At 43.9% G+C, this 18,298-nt stretch overlaps 1 protein-coding gene across 1 annotated transcript in view; it reads left to right on the top strand.

The window, feature by feature from the left end:
• SETBP1 (SET binding protein 1) overlaps positions 1-18,298 on the top strand; it is a 382,254-nt gene that overhangs the window by 258,274 nt on the left and 105,682 nt on the right. Inside the window, exon 4 of the mRNA XM_058277610.2 lies at positions 12,999-16,443. Within this exon, the coding sequence (XP_058133593.1) occupies positions 12,999-16,443 (3,445 nt within the window). The remainder of the gene's footprint in view (positions 1-12,998; positions 16,444-18,298) is intronic.

Consider the following 18,298-nt stretch of genomic DNA (forward strand, 5'->3'; position numbering starts at 1 on the left):
GTGGCTCCACGGAGAATGTGCCTGTGCCCTTGTTTCTGCGCTGCCCTCCGGTGCACCCAGCCCGGGCTCCTGGTAGCCTGCTGGAAGAGATGCTTGCTCAGGGAGGGCAAACCTGCCGAGGGAAGGCGGGCCCGCAGTGCGGTTGGTGGGATTCCTGTTCAGCTGGTCCTCTGCGCCCGAGCAGCCAGAGCAGGAGGTCATGTGTCCCTTCTGGAAGACATAGAGATGCTGCTGCACTAGCCCTATCCGAGCCTGCCCTGAAGTGGCCACCCTGCTGCTCCACACTAATTTCTCTCCCCCCACCCCCTCCTTCTCTCTCTCTCTCAATTTTCTTAAATTGGCTTCTAACTCTTCTGCTGAGAGGCTGTTTTTATATTTTTATATCACACAACTGAAGCCCAGTTCGTATCATTTTTTTCCCTCACAAGAGCACACCTCCTGACCCGTGGGGTAAGCCCCTTGAAGCCTGCTAGGACAGCTGTGGGAAGGGATACCTGGAGACTGTCTCCCAGGGGTATAGTAGCTCTCATCTGCAGGGATTTGCTCCTCAGATCCCAGCCCACAGATGCAGAGATTCTTTTCTCCCCTGCTTGCCAGGCCTATGCACAGGCAGGCAAATTTCTGCTTGAAATAGGAAAGCCCGTTCTATGAAGTCGAACAATGTATTTGGCGCATGAGCTCCCCACGATGGAATACTGTCAGTCAGCTCCCAGCGAAGCTGTGGAGGAAGATCTTGAGTTCTGGACATTGGCTTGCAGTGGGCTGGAGGGTGGCTGTAGCCAAGAGAACCTCTACGGTGGATGAGTTCTTTGAGACTGTCATCCAAGTAAGTGAGGTTTTCCCTTGTTAATGTCCCTTCCCATCCCCATTTCTGCCATATGTTGCTTTTCTGAAAAGCGGTTTATGGGAAAACCCTTAAGAATAACAGATTTTATTATAAAATGTTTACTGTAGGCTGGGCCCCATATGAAACACATTACACTGGGCTGCTGGTCCTCCCCACCCCCCTTCGAGATAGGCTCTGTGGGCAGTACATAGGTGAAGAAGCTGATAGGTGAGGTGAAGTGACCTGTCCACTTGGCTTTCAGACCCAAGCCAGGGGCACCAGAGCCCAAACCGCCCCACCACCCTGCAACCTTTCACCTGGTTCCCGGGTTTCGGGACTAGTGGCAGGAAGGACTCGGGTCAAGGACTTTGAAAAAAGAGGGTCCAGACTAGCGCATCTCCTAAGGTAGTGCTTGGAGGTCACCCGGGAGCTTGTAGGCTCAGCTCAGCCCCAGAGCTCCTGAGTCAGATCCCCAGGGGCATTTTAACCTCAAGGAGTGCTGGGATTGGACCTCACCCTTCCGTTTGTCTCCCCACAACCATCAGTACCTCCTTCAATCAAAGAGTTCTTTTGTCTGTACTTCACCCCTCCCCTCTGCCCCCCACCCTCACCCCTACAGTTAAGAAGGGGAGCAGCATGGAGAACAATGAACAGACTTGAAAATGCAGAATGGTCTTCCAGGCCCCCCTTTCTTTGACAAGATACAAAATATGTCCATTACCCCTAGAAACTTCCCTCCTGCCCCTTGCCCATCTGCATCCCACCCCACCCCGCTCTACCCTCCAGGCAATCACTGTTCTGATTTCAGTCCCCAGCTGGTATGGTCAGTCCTCACCAGAGCCCTTCCAAATTGGGTTTGTGCTGATGGGGGAAGGGTCTCAGGCTAGTTGGGAGGGAGGAGTTGGGCAACCGGAAAGGGAGGCAGCCAGCCCCATGGCCACGGCCACTCGGGGTCAAGCTGCTTCTTGGGCTCCCCGCTTTCCTGCGTGCTGCCAGCCCCCACTCTTCTTTCCCCTTGGCTTCCCTCTGTGGAGTGTAACAAAGGGTGGCTCCCCCACCAGGAAAGACCCGACACAGCCCCTGAAGTGGCAGTCCCTCCAGCCACTGCCGAAGTTATTAATTTTTAAAACAAACTTCCTGATTGAGGCTCTGGCTGCCTCTAAATTGTCTCTACAAGGAGACTGTGTACTAATTAACCCATAGAAACAATCAATGATGTACCTTTTTCAAGTTTCAGGGTGATTAGAATATGAAAATGAAGAGCACAATGGTGCAGATGTTTTAAAATCACAGCAGACAGCAATTAGTGACACGGAAACCAGCTGCTTATCTCTCCAGATAAAGCCTCTTAATAGGGAATTACACTGGAGGAGTCGTTACCCAGATGGATCTCACATGATTTACAGAGGAGGTGGGGCAGCGTTAACTTTGATTTGTGAGCCAGGTTCTTTTCAGGCGTCCTTCCTTAACTCAGAAGAAGGGGGATTTGTGGCTGGGTTGGTAGGTGGGGTTCACCTTTTTACCTGTTGGCCCTGCTCAAGGATGCAGGAGAGATTGGGGTCTGTACAGCCACAAGCACCTGCCTCCTAGATTCAGCCCCCATTGTTTGGTGACCAACTCTGTCAGCTGTCCCTGTACAGAGGGAAGAAGAGGAGTGGGGGATGGGACACAATGAGGCAGTTACTGGTCACCCTGGCTGCTCCTTGGAAAGAGAAGGGCCGTGCTTTCTGCTGAGTGGTTTTGGGGTCTGTGTGTGTGTGTGTCTGTGTGTGTGTGTGTGTTGGAGGCAGGAAGTCCTTCTTAGCGATCATTTTTAGAATTATATATTTAAAATATACAATGAGGTAATATTTACATGTATTGCATCCATAGATCGGAGGTATACAGTTCAATATTGGAGTTTTGACAAATACATGTAGCTGTGCAACTCACACTCCTATCAAGATATAAAACATGTCCCTTACCCCTAGAAACTTCGCTCCTGCCCCTTCCTAATCTCCATCCCACCCCACCCCACTCTACCCTCCAGACAATCACTGTTCTGATTTCTATCATAATAAATTTGTTTTGCCTGTTCTAGAACTTTATAGGAATGGAATCATAGGTACTTTTTTGGATCTGGCTTCTTCAACTCAGCAAAATTTTGCATGTGTGTGATTTATCCATGTTGTGGAGTGTATCCATAGTTTGTTTCCCTTTTTTTGCTGACTTTATCTGTTCTCCTGTTGATTGATACCTGGACTGTTTCCAGGTGCTTACTACTCTGAATGAAGCTGCTATGAATTTTGTTTGTTTGTTTGTTTAAAGATTTATTTATTTAATACCCACTACCCCCCTCCCCGCCCCTTTGTTGTCTTCTCTCTGTATCCATTCACTGTGCATTCTTCTCTGTCAGCTTGTCTTTTTTTTTTACATTGTGATGTAAGATTGTTTTATTATTTTTTTATTACATTCAGAAAATATGAGGTCCCATATACCCCCCACCCCCCTACCCCCACTCCTCCCCCCATAGCAACAATCTCCTCCATCATCATGAGACATTCATTGCATTTGGTGAATACATCTCTGAGCACCGCTGCACCTCATGGTCAATGGTCCACATCATAGCCCACACTCTCCCACATTCCATCCATTGGCCATGGGAGGACATACAATGTCTGGTAATTGTCCCTCCAGCACCACCCAGGACAACTCCAAGTCCCAAAAACGCCTCCACATCTCATCTCTTCCTCCCATTCCCCACACCCAGCAGCCACCATGGCCACTTTCTCCACACCAATGCCACATTTTCTTTGATTACTAATCACAAAAGTTCATGAATAGAATATTAGTAAGTCCAGTCTAATCCATATTCTATTCTGTTTAAGTGGCACCAGGAACTGATCCTGGGACCTTCCAGAGTGGGAGAGAGGTGCTCAATCTCTTGCACAACCTCAGCTCCCTGGTCTGCTGCATCTCTTATTGTCTCTCTTCTGTGTCTTTTTATTGCACCATCTTGCTGCTCCAGCCCTCCACTCTGGCCAGCTTGCTGTGTGGGCCAGGACTCCTGGACAGGCCAGCTCACCTATGAAGTTTTTATAAACATCTTTTTGTTGATATATGTTTTCATCTCCTTTGGGTGAATACATAGAAGTGGAATTACTAGGTCATAGAGTATGTTTAGTCTTAAAGGACATTGCTAAAACATTTTCCAAAGAGGTTATGCCATTTTCCACTCCCTCCAGCAATCTATGAGAGTTACACTTCCACCACATCCTGACCAACATATGTTGTTTTTGGTCTTTTTAATTTTTGTCATTCTCCAGGTGTGTAGTCAGATCTCATTGTGGTTTTAGTTGGTATGTCTCTGATGACAATGATGTTTGAGAACATTGGCAAATGCTTATTGGTCATTCATACTTGTTTTGTGGCATTGGTGATAGCATTTTTCAGTTGGGTTAGTTAAGTTAGTTGATGAATTTTTCTGTATCTTACTAATTTTTCTTTAATCAGTTGGTTGTAGCAGTTACTCAGAGAAGAGTGTTAAAATACCTTTGGTGGATTAGTCTATTTCCTCCTTTAATTCTGTTAGCTTTTGTTTTGTAGACTTGATGATCTGTTTTTAGGTACAACACACACTTAGAATTGATGCCTCTTCTTGTTGCATTGACTCTTTTATCAGTTTGAAATATCTCTATTTACATCTGGTAATGCTCCCTACCTCAAAGCCTATTTTGCCTTATATTAATGCAGCCATTCCAACTTAGTTTTGTTTAGTGTTTTTATGATATGTATTTGTTCATCCTTTTAATCTGTGTCCCTATGTTTAAAGTATCGATCCTGTAAACAGCACAAAGTTGTCTTACTTTTTAATAAAGTTTGGCAAACTCTACCCTTTTTTGTGAAGTAAGTTGTATATTTAGAGTTAATGATATTGTTGGGTGAATGTTGCTGTGTGCCTTAAATTTTTCCCATCTTTATTTGTTTGTCTCCTTTTTTGCTCTCTTTTAGATTAATTGATATTCGGATATACCTCTTGGTTTTATTTTTAGTGGTACTCTCGGGATTACAGTATATACCATTAAGGTATCACAGTCCACCTTTTGAACTAATATTTTTTTCCTTCATATATGAGAACCTTACAAGCATATATTTCTATATATCCCCTCTTGTTCCTTGTTATACCGTGGTGGCACATTTTATAGTATATTATAAACTCCATGATACATTGTTATTATTTTTGCTTTAAACATTCAGTTGTTTTTAAAGATCTTAAGAACAAGAAGAGTATTTTATATATACTCACATATTTACCATTTCTACTGCTCTTTATTGCTCTTTATTCATCTATGTAGATCTGATTGTATCATTTCCCTTTAACCTAAAGAACTTCCTTTTCAAAGTCTTGTAACTTAGGTCTGCCAGCTATGAATGCTCTGTTTTTATTTATTTGAAAATATCTTTATTTTACCTTCACTTTTGAAGGATGTTTTCAGTGGCTATAGAAATGTGAATTGACTGTTTTTCACTTCTAGTACTTTAAGCCTACTGTTTCATTGTATCCTGGCTTGGATTTTTATTGCTGAGAAGTCAGACATTATTTTTGTCATTGTCCCTCTATAAATACTATGTTTTATTTATCTAGCTGCTTTAAAATTTTTCTCTTTATCTTTGGTTTTTATCAATTTGTTTTATGATGTGCCTAAATGAGAGTTATTGTGTGTTTATCCTGTTTTGGATTTGCTGAGCTTCTTACACATGTGGATTTGTGTGTGCTGCTCTTTCTTGTGTCTGGGGTTCTGATTATATGTATGTTAGACCCCATGATACTGTCTCATGGGTTCCTGAAGCTTTGGGTCGTTGTGTGTGTGTATGCGTGTGTTTCAATTCTCTTTTTCCCCTCCATCTTTCAGTTTGGTTAATTTGTATTCTTCTATCTTAACATTCACTGAAATCTCTTCTGCAATATCCATTAAGCTGGTAAGCCCATTCAGTGGATTTTTCATTTCAGATATTGTATTTTTCAAATATAGACTTTTCATTTGGTTCTTTTTGTATAATTTCTGTCTCTAAGCTGAGATTCCCCATATGTTCATCAACAATGCCTATCTTTTCCTTCCCATATGTTCATCACAATGCCTATCTTTTCCTTAAATTCATAATAGCTGTTTAAAAGTTTCTATTTCTGTTTCTATTTTCCTGGTTATGGGCCACAGCTGCCAGCCTTTTTGCTTTTCTAATAATTTTTTTATTGTTTCCTGGATATTGTACATGCTATAATGTAGAGTCTGGATTTTGCTTTCCTTTAAAGATATCTGAGCTTTTTCTGGTAAGCAGTTAATATAGTGGCAGATCAGCTATACCCTATTGAGAATTCTTTTTAGACTTTGTTAGAGAGAGACTAGAGGAGCTTTTATTCTGGGGCTAGAGTAGCCCTCCTCTAAGGACTACCCTTTCTGGAATCCTAACTGAATTCCTTGGATATTTATGAATGCTCTCCTACTCTGGCTGATCAGAAAACCAACATTGCCCAGAACTGTGTGATGTCAAGACTCTACATTCATCTTATAGCCCCTTAATAACTGCTCTCTGCTAGGCTTCAAGGAGGCTTTCCCTGTGCTTGCCCAGGTTAAAATTTAGCCAAAGACTTAAAGGGATCCCTATTAAAATTTCCAGAGTAATTTTTCTGCATAGCCCCCTCCTTTTAGGTGCCCTGACCTCCAAATTCCAGTCCCCTCAGGAACCTCAAAGTCTGACCTTTTTTTCTTCTGCCCAATGATATCACAGCTTTCTGTTTGGACTCCACTCCCCGATGAACTGGTTTAGAAAGTGCTCTCAGGCAGAAAAACAGAGATACCGTGGAGCTTCATGAGTTTTCTTTCTCTCTAGAATCACAGCCTTGTGTTGTCTATCATCCAACGCCTGAAGACAGTTTTGTATTTGTTTCCAAGGGAGGTTAATTCTAATATCTATTACTCCATCATCAGTGTAACCAACCAGAAGTCAGTGATGATTTTCAATTGTGCAGAATTACTGTGTACTCAAAGAGGCATATGGTAGAGGAGTAAAAGGAGTGATTTAGTATCATTTATGGTCCCCAAATAGCAAATGAGGAATGGTTACTATGGGAACCACATTCAGGTGACCTGCCAGGGCTGTCCATGTGACAGGAAATGAAAACAGATTCACTTTGTATATTTAATTGGAAACTTCTTGTCCATGGATGAACTGGATAGCTTTTCTGTGTCCCATGGAATCAGAGGATCATAAAACCACAGGTCAAACAGGTTATTTAATAACATTCTTCTATTCCTACCATTAGCAAGTGCAGGGATGAAATGGGCCTAGTACGGTTTAATGGAAGCGTGCATAAGCATTCCTCCTATTCAGAAGCCCTAGTGGTAATTTACAAAGTTTTTTTGTTCTTTTTTTTAAGTGGCAGATCTCTTCCTCCCTCCCACCCTCCCCCCTCCCTCCCTCTTCCCCCCTTCCCTTCCTCCCCCCTCTCTCCCTCTCTCCCTCTCTCCCTCTCTCCCCCTCTCACTCCCTGTCTCTCTCTCCTTTGCAGAAGTCCTGTAGGTAAAATGGAATGAAGCTAGACTGCTCTATTGAATTGGGGGGAGGCATATTAAGGACTGGAAGGTGGCATGAAGCTTCTCTCATGCCTCATCCTTTACCTTATAGATCGAAGGACATTTCTGCAAAATCCTAGGACTCTGGAACACATTTGAAAACTACTGAGCTGGAACATTTCCTGATAGTATCAGAGCCTCTCTAGTACCTAACCCAGGCCCCTATCTTTTATATAATCCTGTGGTTCTTAACTCTGTCTGCTCACTGGGATCACATGAGAGCTTTGAAAACAATTACTGCTGTTCAGGCCCCATCTCCAGAAATGCTGGTTTAATTGGCCTGGGTCAGGTCCCAGGCATGGTGTTCTTTATGAAACTTCCTGGATGATTCTAACATGCAGTTAGGGTTGAGAACCTCTAATTTAATCATACCGCTGTTGGATTTTTTGTCTTCCATACTCGACTCTTTCTCAGGTTTGAGTGCTTGCTTCTAGCCTCAGATAGAATGTCAGATTCCCTTAGCTCTGGGGATAGGCCTGGATGAGCTGGAAAGGAAATAGAAATCCCAGTGGGGGAGGGCATGACCACCTGCATGCCTGGTTCTTTCTGATGAAGACAATACCTTCATCCACCCATGTCCTTGGCTCTTCTGTCTGCCTCACCTTGCACAATGTACTTGGAATCCCCAAACAGTGAAAGAGCAGTCCACTTTGGGATCATGTTAGAGTATCTTACTTTGTAAATTAGGAAGAATTCAGACAGCAAAGCAGGAATGCTCAATGTTGCCAAATTACATATCCTAACAGGCCTATGGTGATTTACTCTGCAAATTTAGCACCAAAAAGTGCTGCAAATGTCATAGCAACCACAGGACAGCCCTACCCGAGAGGAATTATGGTGTTAAAACGTTGTATCAGTGGTTTTGAAACGTTAATGTACATAAGAATTATGTGTGGAGCATGTTAAAATGCACATTCCTTTGTTTCCCTCTAAGAGATTGTGAGTTAGTGGGTCTGGAATGGGGCCCAGGAATCTGTATTAATAACCTTAGCTGATTCTGATATAGCGATCAAGAAGCAACAAGCGCCAAATTAAGCATTAAAGCACCTCTCATTCCTTCACACCTAGGGATGTTTTCCTGCTCATATAAACCAAAACATAGCACAAACAGTAAATTTAAATTATCATTGTCAGCAGAAGGTAAAACAGGCACAAAAGAGTATTTTATCTCCCACAAAGTCATGCTTGATTTTTGATGAGTTATAAGCTTTTCTTGAGCTCAGCTCACCCTCTCCTCTCATTGCCACAAACCTTGCTTTAGATAAGGCTGGATGATTTGTTTTCCTCCCAGTTTTATGGGTTTTTAAGTTTTTTCATGATAATCTTTTGCTTATTTTAAAAACTCAATAGAAAATAAAGTGTTTTTATAAGGAAATGCTGACTTACACAAAATTTAAATTTATGTAATCCATGCATTAACTATGGGGGAAGGGATGGTTATCTACTTTACAAAATAATAATGCTTCTTACAGAAGATCTTGATTTCACAAAGCCATCCTTTAAGAAACAAAGCTCTCTAGTGTTTTTAAACTGGTATTTCACAGACCAACATTTGGCCTAGACTCAGTGTGTAATGGAGAGTCTTCTAAAACACCTTCAAAATGACTGGAGCCCCACAATCAACTTATGGGGCGAGGGTTAGGGGTGGTGAAGGAACATGCTGCTGAGCTCAGTTTGGGATTAAAAGTTTTCCTCAAATAATCTGCCTAATGTAGATCATTGGCTCGCCCTCACTTGCTAGCCATTTTAGGAGACAACCCTGCTGGGGATGGCATAAAGGCCTTTCTTTTCTCCAAAGAACCCATAATCTAAAGGGGAGGGATGCCCTAGTCCAATGCCCCAGTCCTGGAATCCTGTCCCCAGCCTGTACTTCCCCTTCTCCCATCCCGCCGCAGCATAAGGCCTTGTTTGTCATTTTGCGTGTCCGTCTCTGTCACTGTGGAGTGAGCGCTCAGCTCTCAGCAAAGGACATACTGGAATAGACAGCCTCACTGTCCATTATGTAATATGTCATGGCTGACAGATGAAGAAATGGGATTTCGTGAAATGCAACAGGATATAGCCATCAGCCAAGGAGGCGAGCCTTGTTCTCCCCAACCCTTAGAAAGTGCTGCTGCGTCTCCATCCTCTCTTCTTCTCTGCAGCTGTTCTGAGGGGAGGGTTAAAGCACCCTTTGCCGGCCATTTCTCCCGATCCTTTGTTGCATTTCCCTTTTGTCCACCCTGCCCTTTGATTGCCAAGTTTTCCCAGCGGGGCAAATTGCAGCTGAAAAGGTAGGAACAATGGGAGCAGGCAGTGATCCAGATGGAAGCACTGAGAGCCTTGCTTAACGGCCTGCCTTTCAGCTGGGCTGGCCTGGGTGTAAGTGAGCAGGCTCCACCTCTCAACTGCCTCTGAAACCCACCCTCCAGACAGGCACATGGCCTTCCCCAAAAGCAGCGTTAATTGGAAAGTGAAACAATTAACAGGAGATGGGGGAGAACTGATAACATAAAAGTGCATTAAAAGGAGTTACCTGACAAGCACTTTTAGCCCTTGAGTATTTGGGAAGGATGTTTAGTTCAGCACCCTTAATGTACTTCAGTATTGCAATTTCATTATGAGCCATTATCAAACAAAAGATTGGCAGCCTATTGTCTTTTGTGTGGAGCTACATATGTTACCAGGGTAGTAGGCACTTTATTCATTCTCTGTTTTTCACTCACAAACATCATAGAGAACTTTCTGGGTACTTGGCTTTGTGGTAGAGACTGAAAATAAGATAAATAAAACTGTGTCTGACCTCAAAATACTTACAGTCTAGGATAGGGAGACAGAAAAGTAACACAAATAAATGCCATACCAGTATTATAAGGACTGTGATAGATGTCTTTATGGGAGACAATAGTACATGCAGAAGGGATGGCATAAGGAATTAGGCTGGCAGGGCTGACTGTTTGCAGACAATATGTTGCAATTTACAGGTCATTAGTCTTACGATTGAGAAAATAAATCCCCTTAGTAAAATGTGTGTCTCTTCATTCATTCCATAATTGCTTATTGAGTGCCCACAGTGTGCCAAGCACTGTGCTTGGTGCCCTCGTGACAGTGTGTCCTGACCAGAAAGGCAGACAGACATTAAGTGCACCAGTACACAAATCAAATGTAAAATTAAAAGTCTAATAAGTACCACAAAGATGAAATCCATGGGTTCGTAAAAATTTATAACAGGGTTATTTCTCTTAGGAAGGGGCCTACCCTGGGACTGAGCTGAGATTGGAGCATGGAACATGGAGAAGCAGTTGACTGGGGGCTCTGATAGGTGCCAAGAATAAGAAGATAGAACAACAGAGAGAAACTTGCGGGAGTTGGGGACCAAGCTTTACCATGAAGCCCTTCAGGACTTCATTTTCCAGAACTAAAGAAGTGGCAGAGTTTGGGAAACAGGGATGAAGGAAAGAGGGTGACTACATGTTCTATTTTGCCTGGGTCCAAAATAATAACTTATACCTTTGGTTCCACTGTAACTTTTGATAAGTACTTACCTCTTCTCTGCCGAATGCCCCAGCATGATTAATAAATTGTATTGTAACCCTAAGGAGTGAAAATCTCCATCATCCTGTGAATATACACTTAGTGCCAACTAAAGTCCAAAGTATAAATGACAAATTAGCAAAGCCCTTATTCACAAAAGATAAGTGGTATTTAATATTTATATAGAGGATATGAATAAGATTTCCATTTCTTTGCTGAAAATGGAATAGCAACCCATGGCCACAGCAATAACACCTAGTAAGCAAACTCAATTGGCAAATTAGTTCTCTGTATTTTAATGATGGTAGGTGCCTCTACTATAAACTGCAGGGCAAAAATATTAAACAAATACTTTTTCTTAATTTTTTTCTGGGCATTTATACACTTAGCTTGGGGAGACTGTCTCATGATACTTAAAAAAAAAAATAGCCCAATATTGAAAATATAAACATGATTTTACAAAGAATCAGCGAGGTAGAAAATAACACTTGGAATTCCAGGAAAACGTGTGAAGGAAACCTACGTGCATTACTACATTGAATTCTACCCAAAATGCTTTCTGCCATCTGTCTTTTGACTCTTAACAGGGGATGTAAAAATGCTTTCTAATGAAGTATAAATTCTGTAGCATCAATAGCAAATAGAGATAGGTAGAAAGAGAAATAGAAAGACAGATGTTAAATAGATAGAAAGAGACATGAACAGACAAATAGTTCAGATTCAGGTTGCCTAAACTCACTAAGCCAATCACCACATACCTCTCAGCAGGGATATTATCCAGAGCTTTCTTCAACTTACTAATGTTTCCTTCACCAACAAATCTTAGGTTAATGCATCCCATTCCATAAGTTTACTGCTCTGTGTGTAGAGCAGGACTTATAAGCCTGAATGAATGCTGCTGTGTACCAGGAACATGACTTAGAATCTTTCTGGAGCTATCTGAGCATATCTATATTAAAAATAGTTTTAATATCTCAAGACTTGATGTGTTCGCCCACCCATTCCCTTTGTGATTTTACCGACACTGATCATATTGTGCCCCAAGCATCAGGTTCTGCTTTCTTAACTGTGGAGTCAGTCCTAAGGAAGGTGCTAAATTCTGAAGACGTTCACTTAGAGTCAGTGGCCGGAAGTCTCGAGTGCAGAGGAGGGATCTTGAGGGACAATGATTGTTGCTGGCACATCTGTCCAGGAGCCTCAAAGTTCCTTTTGAGAATATCCAACAGTTTCCTCAAGAGAACAATAAATACCTAATCAGGGCTTAAAGATCCCTTATAGGGTGCTAACCCCAAACACAGCAACATTTTAGCATGGGCTCAGGATATTTCTGTCATGTTTCTTTCCTCCTTCCATTTCTTCTTAGCCTTAACTGGCCCACTTTCCCCCATGAAGCTTCCATACATCTTACCTTGATTCCTCAACTTGTAGTTTATTTATTTCTTACTTGTTACAGTAGTTCCTTATGAGCTGGGGTACTTGTTTGAACAGAGAACTCATTGAATGCTAGAACAAAATACAAGCAGAAATGAACTGGAATAGGAGGGAGCAAGGAAAAGATCTGCATTTGAGGAGCAGCTGGGGCAGAAATAGGAGGCATTCTGAGTTAGGCAAATGAAATGAGCGCTGGCAGTCAGAAGTTCAGATTCTCTTCTGGGCTCTGCCACCTTGGGTGGGATGCTTCATTGTTCCAGTTTCAGCTTCCTCATTTGTAAAATTCAAGCATCAGGGATCCTCCACTCTCTAAACAATTCTTATTCTGAGATTACATTAAACTAACATAGACCCCCTGTTATTTAGGGGGAAAGAGAGTGATTAAAGCATCATTATTCATGTTCAAAACCAGTATAGTGTTTTTTTTTTTTTTTTTTACCACTGTGATTGAGAAAACCTCCATAAAGCCCTCTGAAATTAAAGGTTGCTATTAATATAGTTATTTTATGTATTTCTATCTCCCAAATAATTAGGTCTTTTGACATTAAATTTTATATAGCTTCAAGGTCCTCATTTTTGTCTCTCTCTTTTCCCTTCCCACCTCCACCCACCTTTAGGCTTATGAGCGGCCACAGAAACACTCAGCTCTCCATTATGACCCAGGCCTCCCACAAGACTTCACCAGTGACACCTTAAAACCAAAGCACCAGCAAAAAAGCAGCAGCCAGAACCACGTGGACTGGTCCACCAACTCTGACAGTGGACCCACCACTCAGAATTGCTTCCTCAGTTCAGAGTCTGCAAACACCAGCAAGATCCCAGCTCTTGAGCCGGTGGCTTCCTTTGCAAAGTCCCAGGGTAAAAAAGGCAGTGCAGGAAGCACGTGGAGTCAGCTGTCCAATGGTAGTAAAGATCTGCTCTTGGGAGGTGTGGTTCCATCCCCAAGCAACCACAGCTCACCAGCCCCACCCAGCAGTTCTGCCGAGTGCAATGGGCTACAGCCCTTGGTGGATCAAGAGGGAGGAGGTACAAAGGAGGCCACAGAGCCACTTACTATAGGCAGCAAGAAAAAGTCAAGTAAGAAAGATGTGATTAGTCAAACCATACCAAACCCAGACTTGGACTGGGTCAAGAATGCCCAGAAAGCATTTGATCACACAGAAGGGAAAAGGGAAGCCTACTCTGCAGATAATACCCAAGAGGCATCACCAGCCAGGCAGAACGTGAGCTCTGTCAGTAATCCTGAAAATGACTCAAGTCATGTCCGGATTACAATCCCCATCAAGGCACCCTCTCTAGATCCAACTAGCCATAAGAGGAAAAAGAGACAGTCCATCAAAGCAGTGGTGGAAAAGATCATTCCAGAGAAAGCCTTGGCTTCTGGAATCTCTATGAGCAGTGAAGTGGTCAACAGAATCTTTTCTAACCCAGAGGGAAATAAAAAAGATCCCCGTGTCCCTAAATTGGGTAAGATGATAGAGAATGAATCCCCCTCAGTTAGTCTTGAGACTGGTGGAAACACCGAGAAAGTTGTCCCAGCAGGTGTGTCTAAGCAGCGGAAGCCACCCATGGTCATGGCACCACCAACATGCACAGATCACTCCCCATCAAGAAAGCTGCCAGAGATCCAACATCCAAAATTTGCTGCAAAACGGAGGTGGACGTGCAGCAAACCAAAGCCTACCAGTATGCTTCGGGAGGCAGTCATGGCCACCTCTGATAAACTAATGGTGGAACCCCCGTCTGCATATCCCATCACTCCATCCAGCCCCCTATACACCAACACAGACAGTCTTACTGTGATCACGCCAGTCAAAAAGAAGCGGGGACGACCAAAGAAGCAGCCTTTGCTCACAGTTGAGACGATACATGAAGGTACTTCCACCAGCCCAGTCAGTCCAATCAGCCGGGAGTTTCCTGGCACCAAGAAGAGAAAGAGACGACGCAACTTAGCTAAGTTGGCCCAACTAGTGCCAGGAGAGGACAAACCCATGAGTGAGATGAAATTTCACAAAAAAGTTGGAAAGCTTGGTGTGTTGGATAAGAAGACCATCAAAACTATCAATAAGATGAAGACACTCAAGAGGAAAAATATCTTGAACCAGATCTTGTCCTGCTCCAGCAACATTGCTCTGAAGGCAAAAGCTCCCCCTGAGACCAGCCCTGGGGCAGCAGCAATTGAGAGCAAACTGGGCAAGCAGATTAATGTCAGCAAGAGGGGAACTATCTACATTGGCAAGAAGAGGGGCAGGAAGCCGAGAGCTGAGCTGCCTCCCCCATCCGAAGAACCCAAAACAGCCATCAAGCACCCGAGGCCTGTTTCGAGCCAGCCGGATGTTCCAGCCGTGCCTTCCAACTTTCAGTCACTCGTGGCGTCTTCACCAGCAGCTATGCACCCACTTTCAACCCAGTTAGGTGGGTCAAATGGCAACCTGAGCCCTGCCAGCACTGAAACCAATTTTTCAGAGTTAAAAACTATGCCAAATCTCCAGCCCATCAGTGCTCTTCCAACCAAAACCCAAAAGGGAATACATAGTGGAACCTGGAAGCTGTCTCCACCCAGGCTGATGGCCAACTCACCTTCACACCTTTGCGAGATTGGGTCCCTAAAGGAAATAACGCTGTCACCTGTGAGCGAGTCACACAGTGAAGAGACGATCCCGAGTGACAGTGGCATTGGGACAGACAACAACAGCACGTCTGACCAGGCAGAGAAGAGTTCAGAATCCCGACGAAGATACTCTTTTGATTTCTGCTCCCTGGACAACCCGGAGGCCATTCCGTCCGACACCAGCACAAAGAACCGGCATGGCCATCGGCAGAAGCATCTCATTGTGGACAACTTTCTGGTCCATGAAAGCCTCAAGAAGCCAAAGCACAAGAGGAAACGGAAAAGCCTGCAAAACCGTGATGATCTCCAGTTTCTGGCAGATCTGGAAGAGCTCATCACCAAGTTCCAGGTGTTCAGAATCTCCCACCGGAGTTACACATTTTACCACGAGAATCCATATCCCAGCATTTTTCGAATTAACTTTGATCACTATTACCCGGTGCCATATATCCAGTATGACCCGTTGCTCTATCTTCGTAGGACTTCAGACTTGAAGTCAAAGAAGAAGCGTGGTAGGCCTGCAAAAACCAATGACACCATGACAAAGGTGCCTTTTTTACAAGGGTTCAGCTACCCTATTCCCAGTGGAAGTTACTATGCACCCTATGGAATGCCTTACACATCAATGCCTATGATGAACCTTGGCTATTATGGTCAGTACCCAGCTCCTTTGTACCTATCGCACACGCTCGGAGCAGCTTCCCCATTCATGAGGCCATCTGTGCCACCACCTCAGTTCCACACAAGCGCCCATGTGAAGATGTCTGGTGCAGCGAAGCATAAAGCAAAGCACGGGGTACACCTCCAGGGACCCGTTGGCATGGGCCTCGGTGACATTCAGCCATCCCTGAATCCTCCCAAGGTAGGGAGCGCCAGTCTGTCTGGTGGTCGGCTCCACAAGAGGAAACACAAACACAAGCATAAGCACAAGGAAGACCGGATCCTGGGGACCCACGACAACCTAAGCGGTCTCTTTACAGGCAAAGCCACAGGCTTTTCCAGTCACATCCTGGGTGAGCGACTGAGTAGCACAGACAAAGAGCTCCCACTGGTGAGTGAGAAGAGCAAACATAAGGAGAAGCAGAAACACCCGCACAGTGAAGCCAGCCACAAAGCTGCTAAGAGCAACTTTGAGGTGGACACCCTGTCTACACTATCACTCTCTGATGCCCAGCATTGGACGCAGACCAAGGATAAAGGTGACTTGGGCAATGAACCTGCAGATTCCTGCTCTAAGAGGTACTCTGGCAGTGGTGGGGATGTTGGCACGAGATCAGAGAGTCTGGATGTGTTCAGTGATATGAATCCTTCGAACGACAAGTGGGACAGTGATTTGAGTGGGAGTAAACGGAGGAGCTATGAAGGCTTTGGGACGTATAGGGAAAAGGACATCCAAGCCTTCAAGCTGAACCGCAAGGAGAGAAGTTCTTTCGACTCCTCCATATCTCCAGGTAAGACTTGTTTTTCTTCAAATTTGGACTATCTGGTAATTGCTGGGCTTTATACTTCCATAGCTGACCATCTTTGGCACTTTGCGGTCACTAGTTTGCAGAGGTAGGCATCTATGAAAATGGATCTTCTTGCACATTTGAGTTTCTTACACATATTAATCATTGTTGCTTAATATTTCCTGGAGCCATTGCCCAAGTAACAGTGTACCTAGAGGTAGCTCTAAAATGCCTAGACTATAACAATTCCCACTGCATTTATTCTTTTTACTAAAGGTACTATTCTTAGTTCCTCGTTAGATCTGATGGTATAGTTGGCTTGTTGCATAAAGCCTCTAAAGAAAACTCTAGGAATACCAACAAGATCTCCAGAAGGCTGCAGTTGGAAGGGAATGAATATCTAATTGGTCTGAAATGCTGTTGCCAGAAGTCATAGATCCTAGTTGAGGGGTCCAGAGCAGGGTCGTTGGAAGCTGATGACCAATCAAACCTGAAATCTGATCATGGCAACCTAGCCCCAGCCCACATGGTCCTCTCTTTGTCCACAGTCCGGGGTAGGCCCCCAAAGTGAGGGCCTGTCTACATTCTGATACTCATCATTTCCCTGTACTAAGGGGAGGGCCTGCCTGGGGGCCATTGCATGCCTGCTGCCCACCCAGCACCATAGCACTGAGTCTTGGCATGTCCATTGGGAATGGGATTTTGTCCATCAATGTCTAAACTGAAGTGTCATCTAAAGTGTCATCTAACTGGGGTCTTGCTAAAAAGACCCCATCCCTTGGTAGTCACTGGCAGAATTTCCTTGCTTACCTATCCATCTACACAAACCCTTGCCTGCCATGAGAGCTTCAGACTTGTAGATAAGTATCACCTTTGTCACTGCCCACACCCACAGAGATGACAGGACTGTTATTTACTAGGAAAATATTAGAAACCCCATTCCTAGGAGTTGGAGAAGCTAAAATAATTTTCTTCTGCTCCCTCCACTCTTCAAATAATAAAAACCTCTGGCCAAGACCTGGTTTTAAAGGACTGATATCTCACTTTCAAGGTTTGGGTATAGTGTTTCGCCCCTGCTTATGATGTGCACTCCTTGATTGTTCTATCCCTCCCAAAGGAGTCCATAATTAGTCAAGGCAAGATTGGCCTATTCAGGAGGGATTAGAGACATTTTCTAGGCCAGCAGATTTTAGAAAGAAATGCAATGATGAGAAAGAAGCCATTTCGGCATTGACCAGATTGCCACTAGCTCGTGAGTTGTGGTAGTGATGGATGTTCTCTTTGTTCTTCCTTTTAATGAAGAGACTAATGGTCAGTTGTGTCTTCTGCATTTGCTGAAGGTGATAAATGGCCCACCTTTTGTGTCCACCCAACGTGGATGTGCCCATCTGTGTTTCCCTGTTTCTCATCATCAATCTGTAGAATGCGTCTGGTTTTGTGCAGGTCCCAGGTTAAGCCTCCTGGACAAGAGGAGCTTGAGTTAATTTAAACACGAGAAATACTGTTTATTTCTCTTTCAGTGTAATGGAGTTGATCCATAGGACCTAAACTACCCATAGACTGCAGGTGTTCTTATGTTTGTATTTTCTTGGGATTATTTAGTGGGGGAAAAAATGGTGGTCTGTTATTGTAAGAACTTATGAGCAAGAATCCTAACTTAACAGACCTGAGAAGCAGGAAACCAGCAGTCATAGCACATCTCTGGGCATTCTTACTAGAGTTTGTCTATGGTCAGACTGTATTGCTTGGTGCTGGTTGACTTCATAAAGTTTTCCAGACAGGGTTCATTTCTGGTCAGTGTGCATATCTGACAGTGCCCACCCTCTGGCTATCCAACTCTCCGTGCCTTTCCATTCAC

This window comes from Dasypus novemcinctus, chromosome 16 (genome assembly GCF_030445035.2).
Source record: "Dasypus novemcinctus isolate mDasNov1 chromosome 16, mDasNov1.1.hap2, whole genome shotgun sequence".
Classification (NCBI taxonomy): domain Eukaryota; kingdom Metazoa; phylum Chordata; class Mammalia; order Cingulata; family Dasypodidae; genus Dasypus; species Dasypus novemcinctus.